We start from the raw sequence: 13,889 nt of genomic DNA on the forward strand, positions 1-13,889 counted from the left end.
TCTTTTATTCTGATACGGATTGACGTTCGTATACTTATATGTTGTGAATTAAAAGAAATCTCATGTTGAAATCGATTATTCTATATTCTAAGAAACTTCTCTATCCTCAGTGTTACTTAGAATGTCTTTAGAGAATTCACAATATAAGAGTTTTAGAAATTCAACATTTGGCTATTTAGGAATTTCACCGTAGACGATATTTGAATGTCAAGTGAGGCGTGGTAGCTCAGATCGATCAGATACTTGCCTAAAATACCAGAGGATGTTTAGAGGTGTCACCAGTCGATACCCGATTCCTCCTTGTCAGAAACTTTCCTGCCACAGGAATAGAATAGAAACGGTGACATGATCACAGAAAAAGATTGCTACCGCATGGAGTTCAACATCGAGGAGTTAGCGCACCAATCCCTCTCGGTGAGTATAAAAAAAAGGATGCCGTTCATAATATGCAACAAATTGTAGGTTCCGTCCTAATTAGCCCTCGTGTGCCGAAAATGAACTCGGTGCGACAAAAATGATGAAAAATGATTAAAGGAATGTCACGTGACTAAGGAAATATATAAGAAATGATCCTGACGAGAATGAATGTAGTTATTTGAAGGGTAATAAAGTATTATATAGTGCTGCAATTGTGAATGTTGTGTTATACGGTAATCGTGATTTTCTTTTATTCATTACTTTGTATACGACGCTGTGATTCCATATGAAATGAAGTTCATTAAAGTTCATCTGGTCCCTCACTATGACCACCACAGTGGCTAATCGATTGAGTGACCAAGTGAGTAGGTGAGTGACTGTGTGAATGACTATGCGAAATATTAGTGGAGGGGGGCTTGATTAATACAGTGGAAACTCATTCGGTCACTTACACATGCGGTGGCTCACATCCTTCAATTGGTCACTCATACGGTCTCTCGCCCCTCTCACTTGGTCAAAAATTTCAGTCACTTCGGCGAAATGTCCAGAGCCAAATTTCAGGGGTGAAATGTACCGGCAGCAAAATGACTTGGGCGAAATTTCTGTAAACCTTATGAAATAGGATCGTTCAGTTCTAGGTCTTACTTGGGATATTTTTAGCATCAAAGCCAAACTAAGCAGCACAAGACGTCAGGTGCAATTCTAGGACAGCGTCAGTACTACAATACGTATTTATATATCCATATTTATTTTATTTAAGTTCCACCAACCGCATACCACAACGGAATGCCATTGTATAACCGAAGATCAAAAGACCCTAATAACTGCAAGGCACCACAAATTTGAGTTATTTGCGAAGCCTCCTGCACGTGCGATCACATACGGTTTCAGTATAAAAAAAAATCATGCAGCACGAGTCAATTCTTATATTACTTTTCCCTCATGCTCTTATATTTACATGCCAGATGGCCTTCCGAAAAGAGAAAGAAAAAGAAAACCCATATTGTGTAAATGTACCAGGACTCAAACAGATAGAAGTTCGTGCAAAGACAAATGGTTTCTTTTGTCAGAACAGTAAGCTGTACGGAGAGTTTTCGTGGAGTGTTTCCGGAAAGCGGGGCGAGAAAGATAGTGTTTCGATTCCCTAAAAAATTCCATTCTCTTAACAGAAGGAGAGCGTTTTTTGGCTTCGACCAAATGGTCGTTCTACCCGATAGGGTCATTTGTTAGACGGAGAGATAGAGGGAACATTTCGAGATCGCTTTTCCAGGCCGTCTTACTTCTTTTTTTTTTCTACTTTCCGATGCCTTCTAATGGCAATGTTTTTTCACCCGCCGCTTCTTGAGCTACCCTCTTCAGATGGGTCAGCCGTTCCGATGCACCTAATCCAGGGTACTCTTCCGAAATGATGGTTTCTTTGGTGTATTTCACACTATTGCTTCACACACGAAGCAGTTACAACAATACATAAAAAAAAAAGAAAAAATATATATATTTTACTCCATGTCTCTCTCTTTAACATTACTTTCTCTCTCTCTCCCATATTCCTTACTCCTATTTTTTCTCGCTAACACATTCCAGTTTTTACTCGGAATAAGATGAAAGGGAAAAAAAGGAACTTTATACTCTGTACGGTCATGTCTTGAGGTTAATCTACGACTCCTCTGTAAGCAATGGCTTTTAAGAAACATTATCCTCCAAAATTCCAGACGGACATTCATCTCGAGATGAAAACTTTTGGGCGTGTTCGTTTTCTTGAAATGACATTTTTTGATAAATAATGTTGGAAAAAAGAGAAACATATCCTACATATTTTTATGGGTTTGTATTGCATATTTTATGACTTAGTCTTGGACTAGTTCTGAGTTATCTATTTATAATTCACTTTCAACTAATCAACCAGCTTAGCAAAATGGAGCAAAAACCAACTGCAAATTATAGATGCGGATTTTGAAGGAAATGGAAGCCTCTCGATTAAAAATTAAAGGGGTGGATTATACTTGTGTCACTTCCGTGAGAAGATAATAGAATAATGTTGTAGTGAAACACAATTTCAATGTGAAGTTGGATCACCGTAATTTCGTGGGTATAATCCACGGTGGTCTACAATCAGCAGATCGGGATTTCGGTACCGTCGGGGGAAAGCTTATACACTCATCCACCCCATCCCCTCGGGGGAAAGAAAAATTTGATGCTATATTTTCCGCATGTGGCCAGTGATAAAATAACAATGCATTGATCGGTGAATTTTTCGTCATGTTTTATTTGAAACTAAAGTCCACTTTTTTACTAATACGCATTAACAGCTATCTGGCATCTCAAAAATAAATAAATGAATAAAAATAATAATGATACTTGAAATTTTACCTATATTTCAACCTCTCCGAAAAAAAAATTGTATATGATTTGCATCATTCAGCACTAAGTATAAAGGGTGTCTCATAAATACGTAAATATTTTAAAAGGTTAAAAACATTACATAAAAAGAGCTTTTCCTTCATTGCCCCCAAGATATTAAACATTTTTCACACTGAAAATCAATTTAATAATAATAAAACATAAATAATGTTATTTTTTGACTTCGTCAGACGAATAAATTGTGAAACCATTTAGATGAAAGTATTGAAAGAGTATATAGGAATAATATTGAACTAGGTACAAGTGAAGATTACAATAATAGAATTATTTACGATAATTATATTATATCGAACTTCACGATAAGCAATCTAATTGTGAACTATATTCAGATAAATACATAAACGAAAATACATTTGAACACATATCTAATAAATATAATAATGCCGTTGCAAAAGAAAAAAAAAATCTATAGCTTATTTCTTTAGGCCTGCTGGAAGGAGACCCTTGAGGCTATAAAGTGTTTGTTTGTAATATGTGTTTGTATTTTTTTGTGTATTATATGTTTGTATGTGTGTAACACAGTGATTCCCAACGTGAGCGTTGATGCCCCCTGGGAGGTGATGGAATATTCCAGGGGGGCGGTAGATGCTACGGGTATAACATAGGATCCTATGGGTTGGATTGCGTTGGTCGGCGTTGGGAGAAAAAGTTTCTGAAGAAGGGGGCGATGCGCGCGTGACAAAAAACGTCGGGAAACTATGGTGTTACACATGTCTAAATTTGTGTATTGCAGATTTGTGTTTGTGAAATAAATAAAAGAAAATTTAAAAAATTATGAAAATTGAAGGAGAGACAGAATTGGGGGTATATTTTAATGTGGTTCGCGAAAAAGATATTCTCGAGAAAATAATTTTTTTCAGTACGGAAAAAAAACATTACTTCAAATTTTCGTCTATAGAGAGCGCTGCACGGAAGCAAATCCATACGGGGTGTACGATGAACAGCTCGTTTCTGAATTCTCCTGTAACTGGCGCTTACGTAAAGTTTTCATTGTGTGATGCTGAAATTGATGGGCAAAAACACTTTTGATGAAGATATTTTATCTCAGCCATGAATCGCCGGCTGAAGCTCTACGAATGTTTCAGACACAGAAGAGATTAAAGAAACGTTGTTCTTCATAGAGATTCTGATGATTTTATTTAATGATTTTGATTTAATTTAATTTTGATTTTAATGATTTCATTCTGATTTGTTTTCTTGCAAAGCCCTCTATCGACGGAAATTCGAACTACTTTTTTTTTTCCTGCAGAAAAACAACAATAACAACTTCTTTCACCCTCTCGAGAATAATTTTTTCGCAAACCGCATTTAAATGAACCAATTCCTTCAACTTCGTGGCTATATTTGAAAATATTTGCGAATTTATCGGACACCCTGTATAAGAAATATAATTCGAACTAATGAATTCAGATTTTTTTTAATCGTATGTTCCGACGATTGTACTCAGGAAATTAACGTACGTTTATTTTCGAAGACACTAGGACATGTGTATAACAAAATTAATGCGAACAAAATATATTGAAAAAAATTCAACGTTTTACATTACGTACCGTTTACATCGACTAATTACAATATACACATAGGATCAGATTTATTATTCAGATTTACCAACATTTATTATATATAAAATATGAATAGAAATCAGAATATGAATATGAATAGAACTATATATTCTAGAGTTATATTCTCATTAATCAGATGCATATCAGCGTATTCCGCGTTCGTGTAGTCAGCCATCACGATACTCTTTGAAACAGACAACTTACTGCTGCAAGTGCTTACTACCGCAATAGCGCCAATTTACGTCGTTCACAGCGCGTGATCCTACCCCAGCGCATGCGTTCCAAGATGCTGCTTACGTCAGATATGGTGAGCGAATCCACGAACGCATTCAGCGATCAACTGACATCCATCCACCTTTCTCCTCTTTTGTACTCAGAGCCTGCGTGAGTTTTTCACGATTTTCACCCTCTCAACGTGGTTTGCGACACCATGTTCCATTGCAATTTTTGTTCTTCTTGATGCCTACTAACAAACCTCTGAGTCTGTCGGTCCATTAACAGAACACCCTGTACAATACAATAAGTATTAAATTAACAATTCCCGTCGCCACTATCATCTGAGAGGCACTAATGTGAGTGTGTACAAGGCATTAGAAACACTCTCATACACGACTGTAAAAGCTATTTTACACTCATCACTGAATGGATTTGACAGCTCTATAAATTAAAAAAAAAATTATAATACAAAAATGCAGTATTATTGAAGAAAGTTATACGTTTAACTTACGAGTCTTGGAAGAGTTGATTATATAATGAATGAAACCATTAAATTTCGACAATTAAAAATTTAATTTTTTTTTCCCGCAGAAGATTTTGTCCTTCAAACTCATTTTGGATGCATAAACAAATCCGATTTTTCACATTACTAAGCTATCAAAATGAGCAAAGTGTCTAATTGAAGAAGCGGAATTAAAATTTTGGTTAGTACTATATAAAGTTGCTAGAGATTCATAGTATTAAAAAATACAAAGGTTGAAAGTTAAGCCCTTTGCTTTTCAAATGGAAGTTTCGGTAACCCATGCATAAGTTCGAAAATACAAAGCCAAAATCTAATGGAATATACTGTTGAAAAGAGGAAATTCCGTTTCATGCATGTGTGTGTGTAAGTGTCTTTCAAACAAGTAAGAGTAAGTACAGACAGTGAATAAAAGAAACCGACCTTTTCCGTATTTCCATCTGACCACAGGTCTAGGCTGTCCTTCCGCCTGACAATCAAAGGTTACCGACATTCCTTCGAGAGCTGCTTGGTCATTGGGTTTTATTACCCAAAGAGGTGGTGCTGCAAGACAAAAGAATGTTTTTAACAGGAATTTCTATCTTCACGCCTGTATACAATGTGTCCCGTAAATGCTAATGCAACCTTCACCTCATTAACCATCATCGTAGAGGTATACTTTCAATCTATAAACAAAATGCTCAAAAGTCGTTCAAAAACGTGTACCAGTTTTGAGGGTCAAAAACAGTGAGGAACATATTGAAAATACAATTTTTTATGCGGTCTCCGTGTCCTCTAACTTTTCATTCGAAAGTTGACTTTCCCAGGTACCGTTGGATCCCGTGCAGCACACACGAGCAGTAAGGAAAGATTGATAGCCGTTGCCTTTGTAGTGAAGTGCACTCACCCGGCAAGTGAGTGGACGTAGGTTGCATTCGCTGCAAGGGCAGTTGAATTTTCTTTCTTAAATTCCTCTTCGCATCAGCCAGCTGCTGAAACCCTTCTTATGTGAGAATACCAACTATGGAAGTTATAATTCAAACACCAAACATGGCCCCCGCTCTGTCCCTTGTGGGATATAAGCAATGGAAGTTATAATGATGAAAAAAACAAAACTTTTAATTAGTAAGTTTTATTTCTTTTTTCTAGCTAAATTCCACTCAATATCTACGGTATACTCTTTCGACGTTTTATATTAATACAGGTTTGTTTCGTTTATATACATAGTATTACCAAAAGTTTGTATAGTATGCATGTAACAGAACTTCATATTTTATTTATTTCTCAACATGTATGCAAATTGTTCTGTAGCGTGCATATAAATAACGTGTTTTATACGATAGTTTGTTTTTATACTACTATTTAACCGAACATGCACCTCGTATCCAGTGCTCTCAGGTATTCCTAATGAATCGGTACATGTTCGAACACGTTGTATGAGTGTGTATATGCAAGGCCCTCGCATATGTTGTTATACTTAAAAACATGAGAAAATGTAATGAAACGTGCAACCAAATTATAGTATAATTTATTAACAGTGATTGCCAAATGGATTATGCTATCAAGCGACGATTAAAACAGTTTTCCCTTGCTTCCATCCTGCTTTTTTGCGTGAGATCAATCCTATGATCGCGATCTCTTAGAAATGTTTAAAATGCTTTTGTACCTCTCAAAAATATACGTGTGCTGTACATACTCCGGATAAATGTTTTATGTATTGTCTTGAGTATCTCTTGCGGGCGTAAATGCATGCTTTTAGGCATATATATACTTTTTTGAAGAAAACTTTGAGAGCAATGCAATAACATTTATAAATTTCCCAAATATCTGATTTAAAATAGTTTCTTAGTGTTTGGGAGAACTAATCATATTATTCCATTCACTTAGTTTCAGCTAAGGGAATTTAAATACGTCAACAGTGAAGCTGATACATATAAATGTACGCTACTAAAATGTCTAAGTATTGATGTGATTTCAGAAATGATGCTGTAAAAAATAACTGACCTTTCACAATCATGGACGCAGTATAATTTGCTCCAGCTGCACTGTTGGACGCAAAACAAGTGTAGTTCCCACTATGGTGCCTCGAGACCATATTGATTATGAGCGATGAGACAAAGTCGGTGATCGGTACGATTTGGATATCTGGCGAGGTTTCTTTAAGCAGACGCCCGTCTTTATACCACGTTATGGATACCGGCGGATCACCAGCGATGACTGAGCAAATCACTGAACTTCTCATTCCTTCCTCCAACATTTCAGAAAAGTGGAATGGGCTGATGACTGGTGCGACTGAAAAATCAAATCCATCAGATAATTTTAGATACAGAAAAAAAGTCATCTTATATCCGAAAATCCTATATTTCTGCCGAACGTGATTGTGCTTATACAAATAACTTTGCGATAATAACTAATTTCAATGATGTAATGATTGCGTTATACAGGGTGATTCGTAAAAAGTATAATGTTTTCAGATGTTGTAGATTAGTAGCAATTGATTGCACCGGCGATTCCTTCTGCCAGATGTACAGTCAAACCCCCTCTATCTCGAAACTGATGGGGGTCGAAAAAAACTTCCAGATAGAGAGTTTTTGAAAAATTAAGCTTTTCAGTGGTAAAGAAAAAAACACGCAAAAAAATGGAAAAACATTCGATTGGTAAAAACTAAAAAATACCGTGATAGATACTAATGAAATTATTGGTTAAATTACACAACCAATGTTAATCACACTATATGCAAATATATTAAAATCGGTTCGAATTTTGTTTTGTTCAATACAGTTTTATTGATATACCTTATTTAAAATAATCTGTAAACTGAGATTGAGGCTTATTTTTTTGCTCTGAGTTTTCACAATTCCATCTATACTAGCAAGAGCTGCAAATATTTCGAGCCCTATCTTCGCAGTTTGCTAAAGAGAATGTAGCAGCGTTTTTACAGCATGTGTTCTGCACTTTTCTCTAATTCATCTGGAGCATCCTCTGCCGCATTTCCGCCACCAGAGTCGGTCATACACCAAGCAATAATTTCGGTATCAGTTAAGGGACTGCAAGTTTGTTATGAGTTGTCCATTTCCCCAAAATAGTAAACTGGAATTTCTAGCTTCAAGTGTTTTCTAGTTATGCCCCAATATTCTGAAATTTAATCTTCATCATTGTTCCGAGATTCGTTGAATTTCGAGTGAAACACTAGATTTGATCATTCATCACTGAGGTGACTGGTTCCAAACCCGCAGCTTTCTTGAAGCAATTTTGTATTGTCTGTTGGCTGACTTTCTGCCAAGCTGCACAAACCATCCACATGACATTCACCACCCACCCCCGCCCCACTGTCAATCACAGTATCCGCTTATGATCAACAAGATCGATCAATACAATGGGCTGTGAAAAATACACGAATAATCCTTTCTTATCGGTTTCTTTCACCTCCGGAGAAAACTCAGATTTGCTCGAAACAAAAGGAATTTCCGTGTTTTCTTTATCTATCTCGCCAAGCCCAGTGATGGTAGAGTTTTTCGAAAATTACCTCTCTCTCTCTCTCTCTCTCTCTCTCGAGACAGAGAGGTAAAAATGCATTGATTTAATATAGTAAAAGCGAGGATTTTTTTAGTTTTTGAGTAAGTAAAGTTTTTCGAGAAAGAGACGTTTTTTTTGCTGTATTCATAAAGTAATAATTATAAGTGTATTAATTTGTGTATTAATTTTTTATTGAGAGCAGTAGAGCGTAGACGATATTGGATTAGTCACGTGATCAGTCTCTTCTAGTGTTGTGCCCATAAAAAGTAAATGTCTCTTGCGTTTCTTTGTGGTTAAATTCTCACGGGAGGTTTTTCTTTATTTTTTTTTTTTTAATCTTAAGCCTTTGAATGAGACAACAGTTGCAGCACGACAGTCGCAACATAGCAGTCTTGCTTATACATGCGACCTGTTATCGTTTGTATTAGCTTCCTGTAAATTCCGAAGAGGAATTTTACGAGATGCATGTACGGTTAAGTAGTAGTAGTAGTATTAGCTTCCTGTGGATAACTAATCTTCGATTGGATTGAAAATTTCGTTACGTGACAGTTATGAATTCCGTTTTGCTTAGTGTAAGAACGCAGAATGCTTTCTCAACTGCAGACCCAGCCATTTTAACAGACTAATCACGTGACATACATGCGGTACAGTGATTAAAACCCTGCTGCATGTTGATTAGGTTAGCAATAGGAGGCCGTAACAGAAACCAGATTTAACACAAAAGTAACCAATGGAGATCACAGAAAAGAAAAGCTGATCAAATTTAATCGATTATCACGTACTATTTCCGATTATGAATATTTAAGTGATTTATTTACTTCTACCATCATTTTGCGATTATTAATAGCTTTTTACACTTGTTTACTGGTGATGTGCATGAAAGGTCAATGCATCTGTTCATGTTCATGGATTTTGTTCAGGCTACAGTAAATGGTTAGGTTTCCCGGATGCACCGGAATTTCCCTGAGGCAAATATGCATGTGTCACCTGTGTGACAGAGCCAGGGTAACTCTTGGATCCTATCGCTATCACGTGACAGTCTACTGCTTACGCCACTTCTTCAGTTGCGCGAAGCAAACTTTATGAGTACAAACGCATAAGGGAGATTGCAGTTGTCATACACACACACACACGACATCATCAATTTTTTTACCTTTTTTTTCAGCAAAAATATACAAATACAACGCCACAACAGGCAAACCGCCCAACGAGGTGGCTGACTTAAGAACATCATGGATCCCCGAGCCCCTACCTACTACTGCTACACCACACATGCACCCCCCTCCCCCGCGGAACCCCCCAACGAATCGGTACATGCGGGAATGTGCGTGTACGTGTAGTGCAACCTGACGTAAAGTTTGTTTCTGTGTAATGCTTGTTATGTGTAGTGCTGTCATCTGCCCCCAGATTTTCTAACTATGAGTGAAGTGTTATGATTGAATGATTTATCGTTGTAGGACTGTTGCTCTCTGTGGCGAGACTTTTTAACAGGGAGATCGGCTCGCATTTGCGCCTTGAAGTTGGGAACCACAGAAAACCAACTTCAGCCGACCACCACTGTGGGGTTCGAACCCGGATCCTCGCATCACGAGTCCGGCACTATAACCACTCGACCACCACAGCGGCGAATATAGAATATAGATATGCATAATATATTTTCTATTATGAGATAGTCTACAAAACCCATGATCATTAAATAATACACAACTTGTGGAGCTCATAAATTTATATATTATGAGCTCTAAACGAATGTTTCAAGAGAGTTACGTAGGTAAACATGCATAATTTAAGACAGAAATGTCTATTTGCATGCGCCAAGATATAGTTCGATGTCTCGTGCTATTATAATATCTTTATGTATTTCAATGTATTTAGCATATCCATGTGTGTATACATAGTGCGCTCGCGCGCGTGGGTATGAGTGAAAATATTAATTCAATTGATGACTTGTCACATACTGTCACAAATTCAGGAAACGACAATACACACACACACACACACACACACACACACATGTATATATATATATATATATATATATACACAATGGGAGGAGCTTATGAACAGCTATTGGTAATCTGATATTTGCCAAATCTTGCTGTCTAGACGAAGTAACTTTAATGCGATACTCTATCACATATTCTGCTAAATTTCATTGAAACCTTACGTCGTTATAATATCTATTAGAAGGAAACATAGTCAAGGAGATTTATTTAATGAATCACGTGATTTATTTCGATTCATCTGTAATGATATAAGTTACTTTCGATGCAAGACAACTGATGACGGAAACAAAAATACATTTTTTTATATTCCGATTTAGGATAAAATTGCAAAGGTCATTAAAAAGGGCAAGAATGTATGAACTTGTATTATATTCCAGACTAGTTAATTGATAAGATTTCCCCAGCCTTACAGGACGTTTATATCCCAGACGTTTCCCCTAGTTTACAAACACATAACAGAAAACTATGAAGATTGTCATATATATGTCTCATTTAAAATTTCAATCTACAGTCGAACTTGGAAATATATTTTCATTAACTTATACACACTGTAAACATTTCGATACTTTCCATAATCTTAATGGCGATAAAATATTTCAAATTTTTGAATGGGACCTTGCAAATACCTTGATCCGTATGTTGAATAACATAATTCGTACGTGGTGCGCACATTCTCGACGCAATCCAGCAAAACAATTTTTAACTGGGCATTAACATATCAAAGGGGGAAAAACAACACCGAAGCAAAATTTCAGTACATAAATATAAAATTAGCATTGTTTTACAGCTCTCAGCCATTTTCGTTGGATTCATTCACCACGGATAGGGATTTCAACGAAATTAGATCATAGAGTTTTGCCGGTTAATGATTGAAAACGGAAATTTTATTTTTTATGTATCCGACAACGTTAAAAATCGTCATTTTAGAAGAAAATATCGATTTTTTCCTTATGAAAACACAATTTTTGTGATTTCCTAACAGACCTCGTTCTGTTTATATGACGCTTAGAACTGAAGTTACATCCACTTTAGTGCTGTATCATTAAGAAATGCATTGCAATAATATCGATTACGAAATTTTAATATGATATTCTGCTATGCAGGGTTCTCCTGTAAGTGCTAATGCGGTCGTTGTCAACCGTCCGTCGTAGAGGTATGATTCTAATTTAAAAAATGCTCAAAAGGAGTTACCCGATGCATTAACCGAGTTACAATAAATCCAACCCGAAAAGCAAATTAAATTCGGACATGCATTTTAGCATACAAAAGTTGGAGTTTTCAAAGAAAGAAGTACTCGATTTTTATCAAGTCTCAAAAAATTTGGGTTTATCTTCACAACTGGATCCACATTTCCTTACACGTTACTCAACGAACACAACGTTGGAAAGTTGCAGTTTGAACCTGAAGTTGGGGCAAAAAAAAGGACATCCATAATTTGTTGAAATTACGTTATAATTTCCAAATTATTAATTTTAATCTTTAAAGTTTTTTGTATAATAACACATGAACGAGAAAAACAAAGTCTGACTGTTTATATAATTTTCTAAACTAAATTTGCTCATACAAAAACTACTAATTTTTTCCTTGCACATTCAAATCACCCAAAACATAAAAAAAAATCGAATCAAACAAGAAATGTCAACATTAAATTAGAAAACTGAATGGGAAGTTCGTAAAAGTTCGATATATCCAAAATTAGAATTAACCAAGTTCAACTGTATATAAAAATTCTTTGATTTTCGATTCACCAAAAAAATAAACAATTTCAAATAAAATTATAAATATAATCCATAATTCTTTTTTTAATTACATAACCAGAATAACGTAAAAAATCATTTTTCTCTGAAGAAAAAATACAAGTTATTTTAAATGCGCCACAGAAATTAACGATGTCATATTTTATGATTGCCGTTGCAGTGGAAAATTAAAAATCAAAATTGAAGACGTCCAGTGCGAAGTTAATTCGAGTTCCTGGGCAGAACTAATCCTGTTGCCAAAATTGGAAAACTTGCATGCGATGAATATTTAAGTCATTCTAATCTTAATAATTATGGTTCACCTGCCAGCATACCATCGTCGTCAGAAGAATTAAGAATGGGAAAGAGTTATGAAGCCTATATATATATATATATAGTAAGAAAAAATATATTTTACTGTTCCCTTTTTATTCTGATGTTGAAATTCTATAAGTAACAATCATTTCAGAAAAATTTAATATTTATCTTCTTTACAGGAGAAAATAAATACACGTCTAAATTCTGAGCCGAGAACCTAAAACGACAGTGATTGGTAATTCAACTAGATTAACTCAATTTTTATACAGGAAATAGGTAGCCAGAAAAATTTTAGTTTGACTACTTTTAAAAAAGGGAGAAGTTCCTCGAATTCTATTTCAATAGAAATACGCATTGGTATTCGATGTAGTGCATTATAATTAGGAAAAATTGGATATAAATTTTGCCAGAAGGAGAGGAATCTACATTTTCATAAGCCGTGAAATTTCTAGATGGGAATTTCCTTTGTAAGACATCTGCTCCCCACAATTCCACCATACCAAGTGTTAGAAATAAAAAGAAAAAACAGAAGGGAGAAAGTTTTCGTGCTAAAGAAAATGAAAGAAAACTATCTTTAGGACGATATTTTTCTCAAGAAGGAGTAGTTGAAAGATGAAATAAAAGAAAAGTGGAATAAGGAAGCACTCGCGGAAGCGATTCAATTTGTTCAACCAGATTAGGTTCGTGATGAAATCAAATAAAAAAAAAAAAGAAGATAGAAATTGAACGATATATATTTATACATAAAAGAAATCTATTTTATGGGTTTTTTTCCCCCTCTCTTTCTTCGGGAGCCGCTTCACTTTCACGCGATTCGAAGGTTCTCTTCAACCAACAGTTGGAAATGAAAGTTTTTGCTTTCGAAACATAACCAGAATTTCTTCCAGATCAAAAACAGCAGTAGCAGAAAGGGACAGCCATTGATATAAGCTAAGGAAAAAAAAATACATAAAAAAAAGACTTTCTTGTTCGGGAGAAACAACACCGTAGAGTTAATATGTGGACGAAAATTACTAGAACGAAATAAAAATTATTCTGGACATTAGCAACATAGAGGGTGGTTCTAAATTCATGGGACAAACTTTAAGGGGCGATATAAAACACTTGAGCAAACATTTTTGATCTCAGAGTGTGTGGTCGAATCGCAATATCAAAGGCGGTAGAGGGTGTGTTTAGAGGTGCACAACAGCACATTTCGCCA

General features: G+C 35.6%; 1 protein-coding gene across 5 annotated transcripts in view; it reads right to left on the reverse strand.

Moving 5' to 3' along the window:
* LOC149078975 (cell adhesion molecule Dscam1-like) overlaps window positions 1-13,889 on the reverse strand; it is a 348,553-nt gene that overhangs the window by 139,657 nt on the left and 195,007 nt on the right. For all 5 annotated transcript variants that reach the window (XR_016193867.1, XM_089241217.1, XM_089241216.1 and 2 more), the window contains exons 9-10: window positions 7,117-7,404; window positions 5,557-5,676 (exon numbers count right to left, since the gene is read on the reverse strand). Coding sequence is in view for 4 of the 5 variants with exons in the window: in XM_089241217.1 (XP_089097343.1) it covers window positions 5,557-5,676; window positions 7,117-7,404 (408 nt within the window). In the remaining variant the exon portion in view is untranslated. The remainder of the gene's footprint in view (window positions 1-5,556; window positions 5,677-7,116; window positions 7,405-13,889) is intronic.

The sequence above is a fragment of the Pholcus phalangioides genome, unplaced genomic scaffold, assembly GCF_987345545.1.
Source record: "Pholcus phalangioides strain wild (caught in Gottingen) unplaced genomic scaffold, Ppha-v1.0 ptg000013l_1, whole genome shotgun sequence".
In the NCBI taxonomy this organism is placed as follows: Eukaryota; Metazoa; Arthropoda; class Arachnida; order Araneae; family Pholcidae; genus Pholcus; species Pholcus phalangioides.